This window comes from Teleopsis dalmanni, chromosome 2 (assembly GCF_002237135.1).
Source record: "Teleopsis dalmanni isolate 2A chromosome 2, ASM223713v2, whole genome shotgun sequence".
Taxonomy (NCBI): domain Eukaryota; kingdom Metazoa; phylum Arthropoda; class Insecta; order Diptera; family Diopsidae; genus Teleopsis; species Teleopsis dalmanni.
The window spans coordinates 224,441,267-224,464,569 of record NC_051847.1 but is presented as its reverse complement, the minus strand read 5'-3'; the positions used below and the strand labels follow the sequence as shown (position 1 = coordinate 224,464,569).

Below are 23,303 nucleotides of genomic sequence, written 5' to 3'. Positions count from 1 at the left end.
GTTTTTTGCACAACATCAAAATAATACATCTGTGGAAAAGATTTTCCTTCGGCGATAGGAATTGCCTGCAAACCTAACTCTAAGGCATAATTAACATGCTCATGCATTAAAAAACGTAATAATATATCGTTTAACTTAATAACATTGCCAGCCAATTCTGCTTCACTTGACAGTAATCGACAGCGTTTAAATGAACCCTTGGCTTCTTGCAACATATTTATAGCTAATTCTTCAGAAAGGAACGTTTCGCCACCATAATCTTCAATCTGTGCTATGTTTATATTTGCGCGCGTGCCAATTAATGCCTGCATATCTCTTCTTAATTCTTGGAAGCGTTCTGTTTGTTTCTTTTGATGCTTTTTGCTTAAATAAAATTTCTCCAATTCAGTGGAACATTTAGCTGTAAGACATTTAGATTCAATTTCAGCATAGCCGGCAAGATGCTTTGTAAAAATCTGTTGCGTCAATTTATTAAGTAGATCATCGTCTATGGGAGACATATAAACCTGTAAGTCTGCCGATAATTTTAATGTGCTAAAATACATATCATAATTAAAATATTGCAATAAAAGTAAATAATAAATAGTAATATATGAATGTACCGCGAATAAAGTTCATACAAAGTACGTAAATACTTCTCCTCATCTTTTTTATCGTCCAACTTAGTAATGGAGTACTGATGTAATTTTAATTGATATATATTAAGTATGAATTTGGACATGACCTGTGTTGGATTTGCAAACACTTTTTTGATGATCTCGTAATGATGTTTGCACATAGGAACTATACCAATAAATATATCTTTACCTCCATATGGTGTCTACAAAAGTAAAAATTGTTATATATATATATATTTCTATATAAATAATTATAGATAGCAAAATTATTCTTAATAATATAATATAAGAATTATTTTTAATATAACATATGTTTAATATTCACCGCTTACCATTTGACTTTGTTCGATGTATGCATCGATACACTGTGTATATCCTTTAAATTGTGATAATATTTGTGCTAATTTTTTCATTTTTTCAATGTCTTCACTTTTCTGTGCTGAAGCAAATTCTTCGATCAACCTTCGCTCAACTTCATCATATTTCTTTTCTATTTTACGTTTTGAGTCCAAAAATTTTTCTGTTGGCAAATCTTGTGATATTGCATATAACTTTTGTATAACATCAGCTGCTTCATACAAGCGATTCGGATCATTGAATATGTCATTAACTATAGGTCCTGCGACTAAAAACTCAGACATATAGTTTAATAACTTTTGCGCTTCAACAGTACGACTACGTGGCGTATTTACATTTTCTAATTGCTCACCAAGGTGAATAATTTTTCCAGCTACTGAATTTATCTTTTCATCTAATTGTCCAAACCAGTCAATTGCAGTCTGATGTCGTTCTTGTAGTTTACTTATCTGTTTTGTGTGCGCTAATTGCTCCTGCTTCAATGAATCTTCCAAGCGTTCACACTTCGTTTGTTGTTTGTCTTGCAGTATTTTCAAGTCCTTAATAGTTTGTATGAAAGTATCACGCAAAGCATCTGGATTAAATTCATCTCCTCCTCCAGTGCCACTGTTTACTTCATTGTTGGTACGCCAAGTGAGCCGCTCAATAAATTCGGTTACTTCAAAAGGTTCCTTAAATTTTCAAAACGATTTGAATTAAATTTTTATTTAATTTTTAAATAAATTATCAACCTGTTCAAATTCTTCCATGTACTGAGATAACATTTTCTTTTAAATTTTATTCTTACACTTAAAAGAAAGGCGTAAACACAAAATTGACTTCTTGCATTGTAACAGCTGATCCTTACTTCTGACGTCATAACATTTGACAATTCAATTTCGCAGTTAATACCATGTAGGAAATGTTGTAATTACGTCTATTATAATTGCAATAACAATAAGTCTACCTGTATAGTTGTTATAAATATTTTTTTATATTAATTTAATATGTTATAAATACTTTGTATATTCATTTAATATTTAACAGTTTTAATTTTAGTTTTATCTACTGTCTAGTGTTTCCTTCAGTTTAAAAATTACAAAAGTTTTTTTTATATAGTAGGTGGATTGATTGAGGAATTTTATGACTGAACTATATTCAATTTTTGCCATATTATATAAAATTAACAAAGTGAACTATTGGAATTATTTGCAAAAAACTAACCAAACATCTGATAAAGTCAAAACTTTTACAGCTGTCTTTTAAAAGTTGCCAGATATACAAAATATAATTGATTTTGTTCTGGCGTTGCCACCTGTTGTGAAGTCAAGTAATTATCAATCCACCTAGTATTATCTGAACTGTTTGCAGGTCATATCATAAAACGTTGAATTATTATATATTATTTTCGTGTCAAGTATCACCATTTTTATAGTCAGAAATGCGATTGTTATTTCAAATTGCAACTAAATAAATAAAAATTTAACTCAAAATACCATTTTTTAATTTGCCTAAACCTCAATTTAGTTTATAATAAAATTTTGGATCTATCATTTATTCTATTTATTTTAAGTGTTTTAAAATTCCTGTGCCCCCATCAATTTCTAATCGCTTTAAATTAAAATATTTGAAATAGATTAGTTGTAATATAATGCATGGCAAGGTAACTGATTCATCGGACTAAAATGTATAATACATTGCACCTTTTAGTATCTTTCAAATATACATAAGTTATATGTATTTTATATTTTATGGATATATTTTGTGAAAATATGTTTGTCTAGTGAATTGTGGATAGTACACAATTCACTATACTATACTAAGTGTATGCATAAGTTTTTTCTGGTTTAACTAAGAGATGGTACCAGAAAAAACTACGCCGCGTATTAACTTAATACATACGTGACATTGAGCTGCAAACACACACAAATTAAGTCTACATTTTTGTGGCTTGCAATGGTAGACACTCTCCATCGATTAAGACATGCGAAACATGATTTCGCCAATTTAAAACTGGTGATTTCCATGTGAAGGACAGTGATCGCTAGGTAGGTCACAAAAGTGCGAAAACGAATTGAATTCAACTCAACAGCAATTTACAAAAGGTAAAACTGTGTCGCAAGAAACGTCCAGCACACGTTTACTACATTGAAAAAATAGAAAAACAGAATCTGGTAATTTACCTATATTATATATTTACATATCATTAGCTAAAAAAGGATACCACATTGGTTTTAAGTATCGGTCTGCATATGTATGTAATAAAAGGATCAATAATGAAATATTATATTAGATTAATACACATCTTATGCATCGGCAATATGTTTATTTTATTTATTTTTTGTTAAAAATATGTATTTCAATAAAAAGTTACAAGAATATTTTTATTTTCCTTTTTGTTTTTACAATGCATGCCACTTTTCACAATATTTCTCAAGTCTGCTTACATATTTATATAAATTTACCTTCTTTGAGTTTACTCAGTACTTATAATTACAATTTAATAATTAAAAATATACAATTGAATAGTTAATAAAAATATTTATATATATAACAACATATTAAGCAAAACATATTAAAATTAACCACAAACAATTTTCATAAGCAATTTTGATAAATCTAATAAATTTTATTAAAAAAAAAACATTTAAATTTCTTGTAATGATGTTATTCACTATAAAATATAAATTTGGAAATTGACATAACATTAAGTTGTAATTAAATTAAATATCTTTTTATTGATTTGCTATTTGAGGTCTTTTTTTAAAAGAACTCGATTAATTTAACCTTTAAAAAAAGCTTCAACAATTGTAAATTATTTAATCCGATTTCCACAATATATGCTGACAGCATTTCTTTACTGTTTATCTCTTATGCTGCAGTTGTGGGTTCTGTTCTTGTTGTTGTTGCTGTTGCTGTTGCTGTAAATGTAAATGTGGGTGGGGTTGTGTGAATATATCAAGATTATGCCCTGCTATTGCGGCCGGATTGATTGCAAGTACAATAGGCAGATTGGCAGTGTTTGTAGCCGTAGAATCTACTGTTGCCAAGCGTGTATTTTCTATGGTGTTGTTAGCGTTTGCACCAATTATACTTATGCTATTGCTAGCTTCAGGTAATGGGACTTCAATTAATTGTTGTAAATTTCGTAGCTCTGTTGAACGTAGACTAGCGGAAAGACTTTCACTAGAAGCAAGTGATGTTGAAAGTGGAGAATTGCGATCCATTGAAGAAGCTACATCTAATTAATTTAAATTTAATTAATATATGTTATCAAAACAAATAATATTTTAAAACTATTATATACAATATATGGAACGTACCTGTCTTATCTGTATCCGGTGAGCATGTGTTAAGTGCCACAGGAGCTTGTGGTTTTATTTGCGACATCATTATCTTCTCCTCCATTTGCATGACAATAAACTTTTGTACTTCATATTTTTTATTTAATGCCTAAAATTGATTTTTTCAAAATTGAAAAATTCTTACTTTTTTGCTTCTTAATTTTATACCTTAAATTTCTCTTCATATTCATCTTTTACAGTTTTCAGCAACCGTTTTTGTTCTGTTATAACCTTCTCATTGTTAGTTAGTTGTGTCTGTAGATCTCCGATTTTGTGTTTAGCGCTTTCGAGCTGAGATGACTTTTCTTCCAAATTATGCTTTACACCTAAAAGAATAATTTTTTTTATTTATATACACCTATAAATGGAAACCTATTTACTTTTAAGCTCTATATTGTAGCTATCTTGCAATACATGCTGTTCTTCATCCCGTGCTCTGAAATTGTCCAATTCAAGTAATCTATCACGACACTTCACTTGAACTTCTCCCATGATAATGAACTCTGCTTCCAGATGTGCTAAATCATGCTTATATTGCTGCCCAATATCAGCCTGCACCTGCAAATGTTGCAATTCAGTATTCATATTAAAGATTTGACCACGCAGTGACTCCAATTCATAGTTCGTTTCTCTACAACTATTCATTTCTTCATTAACCCTTGTATGCAAACTTTCATTATCTTGTCGCAAAGTCTTATTTTGTTCCAGTTCATTCAGATAGTTTGATTTAAGTGCTGTTAACTCTTCTATATGTCGCTTTTCTTTTTCAAACGCACTTTTTCTAGTTTTTTCCATTTGATGTATAAGTTCCGCGTTCTTTGTTTCAAATTTTTTTAACTGCTCTCTCAAACGATCACGTTCCGATTCTAGACTACGTTTATCTCGACTACGGCCCATTAATCGACGAATACGTTCATCAAGTACGTCACATCGATTCCGTTCATGTTGCAACAATAGGTATAATAATTGAAATTGTTCCTATATATCAAAAATAATAAATTTTCAGTAGTATAAATAAGAGAATAAAAATAGAAAAAAAAAAGAGTATAATAAAATCTCCCATTATACATTTCATTATTTACCTGATCTTGTCGGCAAACAGAATCTAAATTTCCCTGAGCTCTTATAACATTTACGATATATTGATCTAACATCTCTCGTGGATTTATCAGACTCCTTTCATATTCTTTACGTTTCTTTTCGTTTTCTAACAACATCTCATACAAAATGTCCTCATATTCACATGGCATTATTTTAATAGTTTGGGAAGCGGCATTAGCGTAAGAAGTTGTTACAGCTTTTTTGGTAGCATTTGCAATAGCCAACATTTTAGCCTCGTCCTCATCTATTTCTTTCATTGTGACTATGTTTAGTGATGAACAAGATTTCGTGCGTCTGACTTTCAAATCAATTATTTCAGTCTCATTCGATAAAATTTTGGTTGCACCTCCTTTACTGTAACTATAATCGTTACAACAATAGCTTGCCATACGATTACGCCGTTTGATACTTTTAGCTAATGATCGGCTGTTAGGTATCTGCAATCCACCAGCAGAACATAATGATCCTTCAGTTTCGTTGCAGTCGTCACAAACTTTAGTTGTATCTTCTATAGCTGTAGGTGTGGGTATAGGCGTTGGTGTCATAATTGGAGTATAATTTTGTAAATGAGATGATAAATCAGAATCCATATCAGGAGTATCACATTTGGCTAAATGAGATAAGTAGAGTTTGGGTAAATTAACTTTCGAGATAAATTATTAAAAACTTACAGCTGTCATCAAATGGCGAACGAAAACCTTGCCTCGCTTGTTCAATTGTTTGAAAAGGACTCTGTGAAAATGTACGATCTTGTAATATTTGCTGTAATCTACGATCGTGCCTTGTAACGTGAGTCACTTTGCGAAAAGTTGTGCTAGTTAATTCTTGATCAATTATTGTTGAGCAATTAGTTTGATCATCCGAAAAATTAAAATGATTATTTTCCTTGCGCATGGGAGATGACGGTTGACTCGTAGGAAAGATGGCACGAATAGCAACTGGATTAACACTAGCTGATGTGGCGGATAAGGCATTGTTTTTGAGTTCTTTAATATCTTTGAGAGGAGTAGTTTCTGGAGTGGCCTCCACAGCTGCTTCTGGAGGTGAAGAACCAGTTACCCCTATTATGTTGTTTAAATTGGAAGGAGTAGGTATGTTAGTTCTAATGCAAGACGGTGTTGGAGTTAATGGTACAGATCCAGGCAAATTTATTTCGTTGTATGGACTCCATATATTACCACCTACCATACTATGTTCACCAAAATCAAATCGAGAAGCATAATTTTTACGATATTGTGTACCCTTTAATTGATTAAACTCAGACATAGATCTGCTACTGACACTGCTTATACTTGTAGACGAGTGCATACCACTGGGTGTATCAAGTAAACTAGTTGATGATAGCTGATACATGTGCTCAGTTTTTGTATCCTAAAATATTAAGTATGTAGAATTCTATTAAATCAAATGTTAATAAATATTACCTGGTATAAATTAGGCAACGAAAGTTTTGCACAATCTGAAACTACATCGTGTGGTTCCATCTCTTTCCAACGTGAATGATTTTTCTCACTTTCTATTGTTGCTGTAACTAACATTGGATGGACACGAACGGTTTCAAGTAGTGGCTTAATTGTGTGATGAAAAATTGCTCCTCTTTCCTTTTTGATGAACTCATTCAAATACGCTAAAAAATTACAAGGATACATGCCATAGAGACGATGAAATAACATTTGTAAACCAAGCTGTAAATGCACAAATTTATAGTCGACCGGTCGCATTAAATTTTGCCAGTTCCAAGACGCTAAACGGCCAAAAACGTCAAAGAGATCTTTAAGAAAACTAGGTACTAAGCTCGGTATGATAGGCAACAAAGTAATTATGCATAATAGGGCACTCATTAATGGAACAATATCCCGTTCAATTTCTCTTTCACTCTACACAATTTTAAAACAATACATAATACAATACAATTTATTACATAATTTTAAATGTTAATTTTAAATGTTACCGATATCAGTTTAATAACATCCTTAATCAAACGATGCTTTTCGACCTTATACAACCAAGTAGGGTGTTTTCGCACCACAAACGAGAATAAATTTAATGCTTGAACTCGATGTTGTTGTTTATTCAGCCATTCAGACAAATTGTCGAAGATATAAGTGTCATGAGGAGGTTGAACTTTAACTAGTACTTCTCTAATCCGTTGCGAGCCTGTTTTTAGAAAATAGTCCATCATTAGATTAACAACCCATTGCTCTTTATCTGTATGTTAAAAAATATAAAAATAATCTTTAATTTTTAGGAATCTCATATGAGAGGAGTATACATATAAAAACAAAACTACTTACTTTGATTAAAAAGATCCACTAATTTCCTTTTGGCCTCTTCACATTCATGAGTTTGATTTGATTCTAAATCGGTGAAGATTTTTTCGAAGTCCATGCTGCAGTTTTGCTCAATATTGATATTATGTACTATTTAACTTTTGGTTTTTATTATTAGTGCTTTGCTACTGCTCTTTCGGCAAGTGGAGTTCAAATCAACTCTATAAATTGCTTCGTTTCGTGCTGTTGCCAGGTTCTAAGTAAAGAACAAAATGTAAATAGTACCGTACTAAAATTACTTTGGTTTTTCGCTTAAAAAACATTACCCCTTCTTCTTTCATTTTTTTTGTAACCTTTGGTTATATTAAATTTATTGCAAAGGAGTTTTTAAAACATATTAAAAGAGTTATTCCCGATTAGTCGTGTACATCATTGCCTTCTTCTTGCAAAAGAATTAGCGAAAATTTTAACAAGTGACAGTCTCTTTTGGACTATGTTATCGTCGTTTTTGTTTTGTTCGTCGTCGAGATGGAGATGCCATATTAATATTATTGTCATATGTATTGTAAACAATGATGCAATGAAGCAAGCAATCAGCTAGGACAAAACAGTGTCATGCACACACCAGACATACTCAAGCTAGCTGCGTCCAATAGAACTGCTGTATAACAGAAAACTGTAATGTGGTAATACATGAAGTACAAATTTTGAGAGCTAAATTGCCATAACCACCGACTTTTAATAATTAAACTTCCGATGGAAAAAGTTATAAACGCAACAGTATTATAACACACAAAATAAAATATCTCTAATTTTTAAATGTGTGAATTATAAATTGCACATTATTTATTTTTTTCTATACGTCACTTACATATGTTGCTCTCGAAAACCTCTCTAAAGTAATCTTATAGTCAAAAATCCAACTATACAATCAAGGCAACTTTGTATTAGAAATCGTCATGTAAAATAAATTGTACATTACTGTACAAAACAGTCATAAAGTCAAATCTGCTATATGGTTGATTGTCATATCGGAAAGCAATTAAAAAACTATCAAATTTTCAAACGTATCAAAATATAGCATTTAAAAGAATGGTCAACGCTCAGCGGGATATGAGAAATACAAAGTTTCACAAAGTTTTGAAGGCTCTAATTGCTAAAAAATTTGTAAGAAACAAAGATAGGTACTTTAAAATAACACTAGACTAAACCCAGCAACCTTAAAAAGATATGCCTACTAAGACATTTCCTACGATAACAAATGAATTAATTAGTTCACTGACATAAAAGTGTTGATTGACAAAAACTCAATCCAGATATCTAAAAAAAAAAGAAAGTTCAACAGAATATTGTATTGTTTTTTCTTCACAAAAAAAACGGTAAATGGATATTCTTACTATTTAATAGCTTCTATTTTATAGATTTTTAAAAAATAATTTCTCTTTATGTTCACTTTACCCTAAAATTCTGAAAATATATATATTTTATAAATAAAAATTAACCACAAATAATAACATGCATGTAAAATATTATTACAGTTTTTTTTTTGGGGAAATATTTTCCACAATTGGCTTTAACAACAAATTATTCTTGCTATATAATCTGTTGTAATATATAAAAAAATTAGAAACAAAAATACGTAACAAATATCACGTAATAAAGTTATATAATATGGCGCTTATAATGACCTCAAATGACTCATTTTAAGTCAGTGATTTGAAAGTGTTTACATTGGTGGTTATTCATTTGTTTTCATTTCAAACAGCTGATTTGTCAATGTATATTTTATATGAAGAGACGTAATTTATTTTGTTTACATTCAAAATAAAAAATAGATTATTACAGACCAACTGCGTTAGTTAGGAAAAACAAATTTTTCTTTTCAATAAATTTTCGCGACCCATTACTGCAAACAATCCAAAATCAAATGCAACAATCAAATATTTGTTTACATTTTTTGTGTCAATATGTCAAAAACAACTTTTTCAAATTGTCAAAATGCCATGAAATATTTTTGTAGGGTGTGTTCAATGCATTCATTTGCATTTGGAATGTATTTGGAACTTATGTGTACAAAAATAGTCAATTGAGTATATGAGACTTTGTATGTAGAAATCAGTCATTTGCTTCTCATTTATGATTATTGAATCAAGTCAGTCATTTGGAGCTGTGTAAACGTACTACTACTGAACATAATATGTTAGGTGTAATGTAATCTCTAAGTTAAATGTTAACTTTGGGTCTACGTTGCGGTATATACCCCTTACATTTACGACAATATGGCAAACCTGGTAGAGAACACATATGATCGTACCTGAACATATGTTATTGTTTTGGTAATTTGAGAAGAAATTTGAGTGAGACTGTAAATAAGAAAATGTTTAAAAATATTATTAACAATCGCATTATACGCAATCTTACAACACAACCTGAACTCTCAAAATTAACTAAAAGGTTTGTAAAATTATTGCACATTATGGTGAACTGCAAACTGAGGCTTAACATAAAATTTGTTTAATTTATATAAACAACAAAAAGAAAATGGAAAAGTGTCGTTGGCTTAGAAGTACACGCACAAATTTCAACGGAATCGAAATTATTCTCTGGTAGCCAAACAGCATTTGGTGCACCATTGAACTCTGCGGTTTCATATTTTGATGCTTCTATTCCCGGCACACTACCTGTAAGTAATTACTTGCTCTTTAAAACACTGTCAAAAATGTTGATTCCCAGGTGTTAAATCGGAAATGTGTTGAATACGGTGTTAAGACGGCATTGGCACTGAAGTGTTGTTTAAATGAAATTTCCATGTTCGATCGGAAACATTACTTTTATGCTGACTTACCGGTAACAATATATACGAATTGTTAGTATAGTAAATATACTTCTACATTAATACTTTTGCTATACATTCAGGCCGGATATCAAATTACTCAACAGAGATCTGCTTTAGCTAATAATGGAAAAATAACCTTTCCTGTTTTAGTGCCAGGCAAGAAAGTATATTACAAAACTGCGAGGTTATTACAACTGCAGTTGGAACAAGATAGTGGAAAATCATTGCATGATGATATACTAAAGAGGTACATAATACAAAATTTTACTCAAAACTCTTATAAAGTTTTTAAAAATTAATAGAAGCCTTATTGATCTTAATCGTGCCGGACTTCCATTAATAGAATTTGTTTTTGCACCGGACCTAGAAACTGGAGAAGAAGCTGCTTCATTAGTCAAGGAATTAATACTTATATTAAGAAAATTAAAAACTTGTAGTTGCAAAATGGAAGGTAATATATGTAGATGTACGTAAGCTTAGGTATTAATATGTATATAATATAGAGGGAGCACTACGTGTTGATGCAAACATATCTATACATCAAGAAGGAGATCCATATGGTATGCGTACAGAAGTAAAAAATATTGGCTCAGTACGCAACATTGCGCATGCAATAACATATGAAATAAATCGTCAGTTAGCACTCGTCACGCAGGGAAATTCCGTCACAAATGAAACTCGAGCGTGGGATGCGGAAAACAAACGAACAATAAGCATGCGTGATAAGGAAGTTTTGCAAGATTATCGTTTTATGCCAGAGCCTAATTTACCACCTTTACGCATATCTATGGCAGAAACTAGTAATGATGGACTAGTTTCTGTTCATCAAATAACTAATGAATTACCAGAACTACCGGAGGAAACTAGAACAAAATTAAAGGATACCTACAAGCTTAATAATGAAACGGCTATAATATTAGTTGTGAGTTTAAGATATATTGCAAATCAAATGAATGGTAACATTTGTTTTATTGATATTTTTAGAATGAGCCTGTGCTTTTGGATTATTTTTTTAGTATTATAAACAGTCTTCCTGCCATATCAAACAAGACAATTACTAACTTTTTAATAAATGACTTACTGGCGTTCTGTAATAAAGCTAACATCGATTTGAACCAATGGTAAATTCCTTTATATGAAATATACTGCTATAACAGAATTTTGAATATTGATATAAATACAATATATCTTTATAGTATTATTTTTCCTCATTCAAGCCACATTTGAAATCCATATTATTTTAAAAAGATTACGAAATTTAAATATAAATAAGTAGAGAAGTAATCAATTTTATATAGTATACAATGAGGTATAAGATTATTACAAATAATTATATGTTTACAATCCACCTCAAGTATAATTAATTCATTTTAATTTTTAACGAACTGAATGTGTGAATGTCCTTTTAATTAATTGTTAAATCCAAAATGAATGCGGTTCAAATGAATTCATAATATATTATTGCATAATAGTACTTTAGCTTATAAATTCATCAATTATTTATTGTAAAATTAACTGTTGAATATATTTCTAGCACTATAGATTGATGCATATCAAATTCGTGGTGATTCCAATTTCTTGATCACGCTGATTTTAGAACGGAATTTAGTAAAATCAAATATTCAGAGCTTTTTTTTTTCTTTATACTATATGCCGGTCACTATGTAACTTACTGTTCGAAATATCGGCACACGAAATATATAATTACATGTTGCGAAATTTTTATATTGGTCGCAATTACAAGAACAACATACGCTGTTTAATATTTACTGGTATTTGCAATTTTTTCAATTGTAATTTTTATTAAATAAGCAATAAGCAACTAGTAATAAGTCTACTTATTGTTGATAGCTTAATTGTAAACATTTCAGACTAATGCCAGATATTACAAAAACTTGTTTCTATTGACAAAGGTAGTGAAAAATATTGCTCAAAATAGCTGCGTTTATTGAAATCCCTTGTCACATAGGCGTGCCCAGGAAGTTGGAATAACACCACAAATTCGATATTAAAATAAAAAAAATTATATATTGTTTTTAGTAATATCACAGAAAATCATTTAAAAGATATATTTAAATATCTACATGCTGAAAAAATAAACTTACTAGCAGCTAAAAGTCTTGTAGAGATAGTACATAACAATCCAGATACAGATATAGAAACGGTGAGTGTACTAAAGGTGCTTTTTAATATTGTTTATTAAAACGTCTGATTTTATTGTAGTTGATAATTAAACACGATTTGGAACAAATTTCTGATCCCGTTGCCATTGAGGAATTATGCAAAAAGGTTATTGAGAAGCTACCTAAAGCTGTTCAACAATATCAAAAGGGCAAATCAAAAGTCTTGTACGCGCTTGTGGGTGCAGTAGCTGAGCTATCCAACAATAAGGCGAATATGAAATCTGTTGTTACTTGTTTGGAAAAACTTCTTAAAGTTAAATAAAAAACTTTTATTATTAAAATATTTTGAAACGTGTTTGCTTTATTAAAAAGTCTGTTTTTATATATGTATAAACTTGAAAATTTTTGTCATTGTGATGTTTAGAATATGAATTGTAAGATTTTTGGTTCTGGTTTCTCTTTTTAGAAGAGGAGAAGCAGAACTCCAATTATTTTATATAGTTCTTTTTGATTCATGTATGTTTAAAAAATATTAATTTTTTTTTTTTACATTTTAAGGTAAACACACTATATTCTATTGTCTAGGCTAGCAGACAATGAAAAGCTAGAATCATAAAATAATGAATATGAAACATGCTTCATAAATTTCAGATCCAACAAAATATATATATATTAATATATATATAAAGTTAACCAAAAAAGATCTAAAAAAGAATATAAAATAAGCCAAAAATTTATTATGTACTTATATTTGTGGATCCAAGTGTGATAACTACGTGATTGTATTCATTCTAAATGGTAGTGTTAAAATATCAAATTATTATATGTAATTGTAATTAACACATAATTTAAATATATATTATATATTTTACATATATAAATATATTCGATAAATGCGTAGTATATAAAATGCGTAAAGTTTTCAATGGCAGTTTTAATTGTTAATAATTTTTTTATAGTTTTATCTTCAGTCATGTTCATAATCGCGACATGAAGTTGGCGGTAAGCTCATTGAAAGTGCAGAGTCCAAACTATAAAGATATATCATTCAAATACGATAAAATTAAAGTATTTTTATTTAATAAATTAATATATTACCGTCTTGTTTCATTTTCTAATACGCATGGGTCCAAAGGATGCTGTGAGACTAGTCTCAAAGAGTCACCCAAAGTGTTACGCAAATGTTGCATTTCTCTATTTGCCTTAGTGTTTCTAAGTATATATTGCTGGCGACGCTTGGCTTCTTGTGCCAATTGTTCTCGTAACATGGATATCTTATTTAAAAGAGTTTTTAAATATTAATTGTAACTTATAGATATTGTATTAATACCTGATTTTCTAAACGCAAAACTTGTTGTTGGTGTGCTTGCTCACGTGCATCGAGCAGTTTTTCTGCATGTAAGTGTGCGCTACGGTATCTCTCCGAATCTAAGGTATCGATACATTTTGAACTATCATGGATACGTGTCTTACAGCGTGTCAGTTCAGATTCTTTTTCAGCAAGTAGAGTTTCAAGACGTCGCACTTTAAGTCTTAAATCACGCGATTCTTGCTCAATAGTCGCATGATCTAAACCGCAACTATATTTTGTCTTATATTGATTTGATGATTCTAAACGGTTTGAATCATAGTCTCCAGCGTCATATAGTGATTCTGCTTTTTCAGATTTGTCATATGCGTTTCCACTGGAAAATTTGCTTTTACGATCCGATTCTAAATACTTTACTTTATCTTGCAAGGCTTGTAATTTATTACGGAGTTCCGATTTTTCACGTTGTGATGACTTAAGTTGACGGCTTAGTTCTTCTTCTTCATTTTTATCAGCTCCATTTGCACCTTTTTCATTCGATTCTTGATTCCATTTTGCTATTCGAAGCTGAGATTCTAGGGCAGATCTTTGCACTTCCAAGTCGTTCACTTGTTCCTGCAAGCGTTGAGAGCTATCCAATTGTGCTTGCTGACTGCGGCGTAATTCATTAACAGAAGCTTGGGAATTATCTAAACGCTCCACTAAAATTCGTTTTTCATTTTCAGCTGCCTGTATGGTTTTTTGTAAAAGTTTAAGCTTGTCTTCGTTCGCCTGGCTGCAGTGTCCTTGTTCCGATAATTCTTTGTTTAATGTTTTTATATCTCCGCGTAATTCTGTTTCAGTAACTGCGGCTTTTTGTAAGCGTTCTTTCATTTGATCTACAGTAACTTTAAGCGATGTACAACGATCCTCCAATTGTGCCAAAGCACGAGTCTGGGTATCAAGGCGTTCTTGTGCTTGTCGCAAATTGCTGTCTTTTTCCTGAAGAGCCATCTGCAAGCGTGTTAAATCTCCTTCCAAAGCTACGCGTTGCAGATCAAGTTTGCTAGCACGTCCATCGGCCTTTGCCAGTTCTTCTTGTAGGTGTCGTTTCTCATTTTCTAGTTTTGCAGCATGCTGACGACACTTTTCAAGCCGATCCTATGAAAATGTAAAACATTGCACATTAATTATCATAATGTCATTATATATATCATTATCATTATATGGTTTAAAGGAGTAAAAAGAAGATTTTTATGGCAAGTATTTGGATCGAAGTAGAAGCAGTTTGGATCCGACAAATAATGAGAGATCGTTTTTATATTTAATAAAGGAAAGCGGCTATTTTCATTCAAAAGGGTGAAGGAAAGATTATAGATTAGAAGTTTATTTGAAAATATGAATAAAATTTTTATTTTGAAAATTATTTTAAAGATATTTATTTTAAATAGCGGAAGCGATTAGTGCCGCCATCTTTGCAAACGGTATAACACTAATGGCAGCAATAAGCACCACCACGTGGTTTTGGAATGGACTCGATCTCTTCTCAAATTATGACACTGCATCTTAGATAATCGCCTTGAAATTGATTTCTTGTATTTTTAATTTTTAGTTTATAGTTTGTTAAATAATTTTTTAATTAAGAATAATTTAAAATATTCAAATGTAATAAATAATTTAAAAAAAATAATCTTTTTTACCTCGTTTTGTGAGTTTTCCTCAGCAGTAGCGGTCAATTGCATTTCAACTTGTATCAATTTTTCACGTAAATGTTGGCATTCGTCCACCTTTTGTTTATATTTGTCCTCTAAAGCATTTAATGAAGTTACTTTCATATTCCGTTCAGTATCTAAATTGCTCTTTTCCTCTTGTAAATGTCTTATTATTTGCTGCAGTTTTGATACTTTGGCATCACATCGCAATTGTTGTTCGCCTGCATCCTGTAACTGCTTTTTACAGTTGGCTAGCTGCATTTTATAATCATCCTTCTCACGTTCAATTTGAGCTACTTGATGCATTAAATTTCTAACACCCTTACGCACTAGATCGGGGTCTACGTCGATTGGTGCCTCAGCATATTGCGATGTACTCCTCGTATCATAATCGTGGCAACTGGGTCCGCCAACACTGCGACCTGGACTAAAACGTCTTGAGGGACTAACTAAACGATGTGACAAATTTACTGTGCCATCAATTTGTATTCCGGCTATACGACGTAATGTGTGTGCCACAGAGCTGAGCTTATGTTCAGTATCACGTTTGTGTAACTCAGCACAAGCTAGCTGTTCATCAAGTGCACGAATACGTCCTTCAGCTCCACCCAAACGTGTTTTTAACTCTTGTATTTGTTGGGTCGCATCTGCTAAGCATACTTCCAAATTGTGTTTTTGATCTTCCAAACGCTTTTCACGACCACGAGCTTCTTCCATACGCGCACCTAACTCTTGTTCTCGGTTATGGAAACGGTGTTCTTCTTGATTCGCTTGGCATCGTGCACGACCTAATTCCTGTCTAGTTGCGCATAAATTGTGTTCAAGATCTGCGAGCTGCACAAATTTCAATTTAACTTGAAAGAACTTTTAATTTCAAAATAAATATTACCTGTTTTTTGATCTGACCTAACTCCTGTTCAGCGCGTTCTTTAAGTTCAGTTTCCGCAGATAGTTTATTTTGCAAATCCTTGCCGCCCTCGTCCTTTTGTGCAAATTCAATTTTTGTCTTTTGCAATGTCTGTTTTGTTGTGTTCAACTCTTGACTAGTCCTAGACATATTATTCTCGGTCTCTTTTAGCACTGTTGTTAATCGCGTTCGCTCATTTTCAAGGATGTTTTTACTTTCCTCTAAATTGCTTATTTTCTGTAGACTTTCTTCAATCGCTCGAGCCTGTTCTCTCTTCGCACTTTCCACTCGCTTCACATGGTCTCTTAACTCTTTATTGCTATTTGCATACTTGTCGCGCTCAATGTTACTATCGGCAAGTTGTCGGCGACAATCCGTAAGTTCTTTTCGTAGACTTTCAATATGTACTTCATCTGTGATAATATTAAAATTGTAATAATACAAAATCAATAAAAAGAATTTGATTCATTGGAACATACTTTCTTTAGCTGACCGCAAAGCAGTTTGTAACTCATTATTGACTCCATCCATTTTATCTGTTTTAATTCGAATTTCTGTTTTGACTTCTTCGCTTAAGCGTAGCAGATTGTCTCGCTCTTCTTTAAGAGTGGTGAGATGAATTTCCTGTTTACGTATACATTCTTCTAATTTGATCCTTAAAATAAAGAATGAGATATTAAATAAATTCATATTTAGCTTCGGGATCTTACTTGTTTTCCTCTTCCTTTGTGCGTATACCTACGATCTCATCCTTTAGTTGCGCTATCGCACTCCGTTGTTTTTCATCTCTTGCATTATTCTCACGCTTATTACGATCCAACGCTTCTTGTTCTGATTTCAATTGTTTCGCAGCTGATTCTAACTTATCAGCAATAGATTGCTTATCACGATGGGCTTTAAATTTTTTTTATAAAATAAATAACTTTCAATAATGTGAAGGTGATATTTAGGAAACTTACCCATTAGTAGCGCCTGTTGCTTCTCATTTTCAGCACGTATCATTGCTTCCTCGTGTTGTTGCATTACACTCTCCAAGTGTGCTTGCAAGGCCTCTAAGCGTTCCTGCAATTTTTCAATTTCGTCATCTTTAGCCGTTTGCAGCGCTTGAAGAGCGTGTTGCATGCGTTTCTCCAAAGCACTGCGTAATTGGTTTATCTCGTCAGTATGCTTTTTGATGGTCTCCTCCGCAGCAGTCTTCATATCTGCTATATTTTGCTTATACTCATTTTCAGCCGCTCTAGCTGCATTCGTTAATTGCGTTTTTGTTTCTAGAGCTCTTCGCTGGCATTGTTCTAATTCTTTTTGTAAACGGCTAATATGATTCTTTAGCGATTCCTCGCGCACCAAAGCATCTTGCAGATCTCTTTCTAGTTGATCTCTTTTAACTTCGGTAGCCTCCAAAGTGGTATTCGTATCAAATAGTACAGCATCTAAAGACTCCTTCTCAGAACGTAGCGCGGCCAATAATTCCTGAAATAAAATAAAATATTGAATTTATTATGTAAAATAATTTGATATCATTTTTTTTGTCATACCTGCAGACGATGTGTTTCTTTTTCATGCAAATCTATAACGATTTGCTTTTCTTCTACATCTTTAACTATTTCTTCTAAATTTCGATTCAACCGATTATTGGTTTCTGTCGATTGTTCCAAACGTTGTCGTATTCTCATTAGCTCTTCATTCAATGCTTCCTTCTTGCGACACATGGCAGTTAATTGATTGTGTATATCTCCACGATCGCGGGTTACGCATGCTAAATCTTGTAATATTTTTTCCTTCTCCAATTGTAGACACTTTAATTTTTCGCTGTATGATAGGTTTTCTGTTTCCAAATCAAGGCGGGTTTTCTCAACAGCACAAAGTTCCTTCTTAAGTATGTTTATTTCATCACTTTGTGCACTCACTTCGAGGCGGAGTTTTTTGCGTTCTTCCTGCGTTTCAGTCAAACAATTTTGAATTGTTTTTAACTCATCTGTTGTTGAATTATTGTTACTGGATATTTTTTCATATCGTTCTTGTAAATCGCATTTCTCCAACAGTAGCCTATCGAGATCATACTCCAAATCCGACTTTTGCTTTTCTATTAAACTTATGATATTTTCTGTTTCGATGCGCTGTTGTTCTAACAGATCACGACTTAAATTTACTCGATTAAGTTCTTCTCGAAGTGATATTGTTTCTTCACGTAGACGACTGCTGCGATCCTCCTCCGATCTTAAAATTTGTTTAAAAACACACAAAAATTATGTAAATATTAACAGATATTTCTATTGGGTGCATAGAAAAGAATGTTCCCCAATATGTATATATTCTTCATATATTCTCTTTATATATATATATATATTATATGGTTTATTATGTTAAAGTTTGTCACCAGTAAAATGTAATATTAAAAAAAAAAATATAAAAATATTTTGAGTTCATTATATAAAGATATATAAGAGCGATGAGAGATTGTAAATCTAAAATAATTTATTAGATACCAAATTGTCATAAATAATAAGTATGCTTCGATAGAACCAATAATTATTTTTACGACATATATTTGTATCTCAAATAATATTTAAAACGTATTTTATTTTAATTTACATATTGAATTACAAAATAGAAAATTAGCACAGGCAGGGAGTTTTGGATAGAGATATGTAGCGATATACTTATTTTACTATTTGAATTTTATTTTGAAATGTTGAAATAATAGAAATATGTTTAAATAATATATAATTGAATATACCTTAAATACACTAAAGTATGAATTCGAGAATAAATCATTACTCATAAAATATATAGATTTTTAAATTGGAAATATCAAGATACTTAATTAATATACTTGTAACATACATATATTGGCGAATATGTATTACCACAAAGCAATATGTAAAAGATCTGTAAATACACACAGATCTATAAATACATACAGATCTATAAATACACACAGATCTCTTGTAGGTATAACATTAACGTAGTTGTTTCTAAGTTAGTAACTTTTTTTGAAATAAAGGAACATTCTCTAACGTCTATAATATATAATATAATAAATAAGTGTATTTTAAATAAAGGCTTACCTTAGATTCATTTCAGTTATATTCTTATCTTTCAGTATTCGTTGAATTTCCACCTCAACAGCTTTCTTGTCTTCCTCAAGGGAATCAATTTTCTTTTGTAGTTTTCCATAGTTTAATTGAAGCTTTTCAAAATCAGTGCTTAGATTGTCAAACTATAAAAAGATATGATATATTCAGAACATTATTTATTTAAAAAGAAGATATCCTTACAGCGTTGTTGAGTTCAGCACGGCCCAACTCAGCGTGTTGCTTTTGAGCTCGAATTTCATCCAAAGTTTTTTGCAAGCTGTCGCGCTCCTTAAACAATTCAGAGAGTTTCGAATTGCTGCTATCCAACTTTTCAGTAAGCTGTTGTACTTTTGTAGTTAACAAATTTTTCGTACCTTCGCTTGTACCCAACTGCTCTCTTGTTGATTTCAAGCTTTCGTTCGTGTTTTGGAACTTCACTTGCATGTCATGTAGCGCCAATTGGTATTTGTGTAACGCAGCTTGTACTGCTGAGATAGTACTTTCGGCAAATGCTTGTGATGCACGAGTCGAACTGCGACGAGGTGATTTGGTTGGTGCTGTACCGCCCGCAACTGATGCTGAATCACGCGTTAAATGCATGTGTTGCATTGAACCATTAACCTCGGCGTCTGCTTCGCGATCAGCAATTTCAGCATCTTGCACTACAGCTTGTGCAATTTCACGTATCGATGTGTTTAATCGTTCAATTTCGTCATTATATCTATTAGCGAGTACAGCTTGTGACTCAGCCTGAGCACAACGATCTTCAAGTTTTTTCAATTGATTCATTAATTCAAGCAGCCGTTGATCACGCTCCAATATCTCATGACGTGCACTTTCGTATTGTACCTTAAGCGTTGCGATTTGGGCTTGCAGGTCGTCATTTTCACGTTTAGAGCTCATCAACTGTTCATCCGAAGTCCTTTTAGCTTGTTGTACCATAAATTGTACATTACTGCATGAACTAGATATGTCCTTTGATACGCTATTGACCTCTAAACCCATTTTGGCTACTTCATTTTTCATCGCACTTTGCATATCTTTAAATGCACGCTTAACAGTTACAACCTCTCGCCACATTTTCAGAAGTCGATTATGTTCACTGCTGTAGTAGTCCTTGAAAGCCTATTTGATATCAAAAGTTTCTATATATTATTTACAAAATATGGCTAATGTAATTTTTAGATCTTTTTTATTTTTATTTATATTTCATATCTTTTTGATTCCACATATATAATTAATATATAATTATTAATTATGAAAATTTTTCTGGATAGTATATAGCTATTTATTATTTATTAGATAGCTTATTTATTATATTACTTTTATTATATTACTAACATCACGATATTTACAATGTTTTACTTCTATTATAACTGCTATATTTATATATGTTGTGATGGGACGTTGGGACAGCACACCGTCCAACAAGTGGCCCCACTGAAGTGAAGGATTAACCGAAATAATCGTCCTTCGATTCTCGAATGTCGTTATTGACTTAGTGCTAGAGTGGCATAACTACATCTCTCTAGCATATGTAGATATTATTAATTATTTTTTTACAAAAAACTATTTGATAATAGATTTATGATATTATAAGAATCGTCATATAACAAACATATAGTTGCCAAATTTATACCTAACAATATGCATATGCAAATATGTATGATATGTAATTTAGATTTAGATTTAGATAAATTTAAAAAAAAAAACTTAATAATTGTTTGTGATTGTAATAATTGTTATAGTAAAAAAACTAGCCTGTTCTTCTTCCTTGTATTCATCTTCTTTTATTACTAATTCGTCTCTTAAATTGGACCAATCATTCGTCAGTTTCTGTAGATCTGTAGTGAGTGCTTCATTTGTACGATTTGATTCTTCCAATTGTTGACGGAGTGCATTGTTCTGTGTTAAAAGCTGTTCGCATTTATTATGCTCATCCTCCAGTTTACGACATATATCACCACTATCATCATGTACAATATAATCTCGCGTACATGTGGTGGGTGGAGAATCTAGCGATGATGAACATGGAAGACTTGATTGTCCACCTAAAGTCAATGAAGTTGAACACTTAAAAATAGAGTGATATTAGTAGAAATTGTTTTTAAGAATATTTTTTACATCTTACCAATACTTGACTAGATGTTGGCCCAGTTGTTATTTTTGGTGGGGCACAAGAAGTTGAAATTGGAGTATGCTTAATGGTGTCGTGCATACGATCTTCCAAATCACTGCAACGTTGTCGATATTGCTGTATCTTTGACTGAAGACGACTTACTAAGGTTGCCTGATTTTGTTGTGCCTGTTTATAGGTGTCTATGCGACGTCTATAACTGCATGCTTCTTCAGCTAAACGTTGTCTTAATTCTTGATTCTGCCTAAGTAAAGCTGAAGTTGAAGTTGAAGTTGGTTCTATAGATGGAGCAGGTGACAACATTCTGGGTGTAGTTGCGTTTGCACCGTTAATGCTATTTATGCAATTATCCTGCGTTGCACTGCGACTACGTACGGACTTGGAGAACGGTAAGCGTGAGGATGACGTAGGGTTGGTATGTGCTACCTGTTCTACAGCTGATGGACAGGGAGTTTGCTTAAAGTTGTCCCGATATGCTTGCATCTATTTTAAAATTGTTTTGCACGATATAAGTACTTGACGACTAGTATTAAAAACTGAACTTAAACATTATGATATATTGAAATATTATAAATATCGTGCTCCGAAACATACCTATCTAAAATTGCTGCTATGGTATATATTCTACTATGGTACTATGGTAAATTAATTTAATAATAATTTCTGTTGTCAAGGAACTTTTTTAAACCAATTATGTTTCGTTTATAGAAGCGGTTAGGTAAACCGTACACCCCAATTATTACCTATTTATTAGCAAACAAAATGTATCTAAACATGAAAATAATTCTCTTTCAATATTATGCAAAATAAATACATAAATATTTTTATGCTTCTCTATGATTTTGATGTTTTGTGACACGCATTGCACGGTTTGCCACCATCTTGGAGCTATCCGACGTACAAATATCATAGGTATATATGAAATATTTATTCAAATTAATTTTACGAGTATATAGCTTTATTCTACTTTTGTTTCCCACAGCAACCTGCATATTTTCTAGCTCTTTTGAATTTCAATAATGTAATATTATGTATAAATGAAAGCGTTTAATGCTTTTGGTTATAAAATATATAATTATTTAAATAAGTCAAGTCGTACAGAAATAGTTCATATAATACCAAAGTATTAATATATTTCATTGATTGTATTTATATTTTGATATTTTAGATTTATTCAACAATAATATATGCCGAAAGTATGTTGATATGTTCAGTTTATCTATCAGTGCCTTATGGTCATAAAATATTTAATAGTAGTAGTCAATAAACACAACGATATTAGATAATAAAAGTAAAACTTTAAGTGTCCGATAGTGATAAAATATTTAATATTGGTAATTCCTTAACACATATATTACATATATAGTATAAGTAGAAATAACGTTACTACTGTTTGACATAAGCTCTTCAGCGATAACACTAGATTTTGTTTAAGTATATTATCCTTGGGATGAAATTTTTAATATATATACCTATATATATATATCTATATGTTGTATAAATTATTTGAAAACTTATGCAAGCCAGTAATCTAGTTGAAATAAGTAAAAATATT

General features: G+C 31.5%; 4 protein-coding genes across 4 annotated transcripts; 1 reads left to right on the top strand and 3 right to left on the bottom strand.

Moving 5' to 3' along the window:
- Positions 1-5: 5 nt before the first annotated feature.
- Positions 6-1,904, bottom strand: LOC119684283 (exocyst complex component 5-like; the record flags this gene model as incomplete). The annotated part of the gene is made up of 4 exons (XM_038098290.1): positions 1,706-1,904; positions 950-1,645; positions 603-820; positions 6-534 (listed from the first exon to the last, which is right to left on the bottom strand). Coding segments are annotated over exons 1-4 (1,476 nt in total), but the record flags the coding sequence as incomplete, so codon positions are not given.
- A 1,759-nt stretch (positions 1,905-3,663) lies between these two features.
- Positions 3,664-8,185, bottom strand: LOC119675247 (hamartin). The gene is made up of 10 exons (XM_038086435.1): positions 7,995-8,185; positions 7,693-7,924; positions 7,350-7,606; positions 6,823-7,275; positions 6,070-6,769; positions 5,380-6,008; positions 4,678-5,275; positions 4,466-4,623; positions 4,277-4,406; positions 3,664-4,194 (listed from the first exon to the last, which is right to left on the bottom strand). The coding sequence occupies exons 2-10, from the start codon at positions 7,784-7,786 to the stop codon at positions 3,818-3,820; spliced, it is 3,396 nt and encodes a 1,131-aa protein (XP_037942363.1). The 5' UTR covers positions 7,787-7,924; positions 7,995-8,185; the 3' UTR covers positions 3,664-3,817.
- Positions 8,186-9,688: 1,503 nt separating this feature from the next.
- LOC119675245 (glutamyl-tRNA(Gln) amidotransferase subunit B, mitochondrial) lies at positions 9,689-12,970 on the top strand. The gene is made up of 9 exons (XM_038086434.1): positions 9,689-10,122; positions 10,207-10,351; positions 10,402-10,515; positions 10,585-10,751; positions 10,807-10,955; positions 11,008-11,426; positions 11,489-11,625; positions 12,545-12,668; positions 12,728-12,970. Exons 1-9 carry the CDS (start codon positions 10,046-10,048, stop codon positions 12,947-12,949), a joined length of 1,554 nt encoding a protein of 517 aa, XP_037942362.1. The 5' UTR covers positions 9,689-10,045; the 3' UTR covers positions 12,950-12,970.
- Positions 12,971-13,528: 558 nt separating this feature from the next.
- LOC119682567 (rootletin) lies at positions 13,529-22,231 on the bottom strand. The gene is made up of 13 exons (XM_038096038.1): positions 21,743-22,231; positions 21,373-21,684; positions 19,813-20,736; positions 19,603-19,754; positions 18,070-18,751; positions 17,494-18,004; positions 17,245-17,428; positions 17,014-17,189; positions 16,517-16,947; positions 15,616-16,461; positions 13,958-15,076; positions 13,726-13,901; positions 13,529-13,658 (listed from the first exon to the last, which is right to left on the bottom strand). The coding sequence occupies exons 1-13, from the start codon at positions 22,229-22,231 to the stop codon at positions 13,595-13,597; spliced, it is 6,066 nt and encodes a 2,021-aa protein (XP_037951966.1). The 3' UTR covers positions 13,529-13,594.
- Between the last annotated feature and the right edge of the window lie 1,072 nt (positions 22,232-23,303).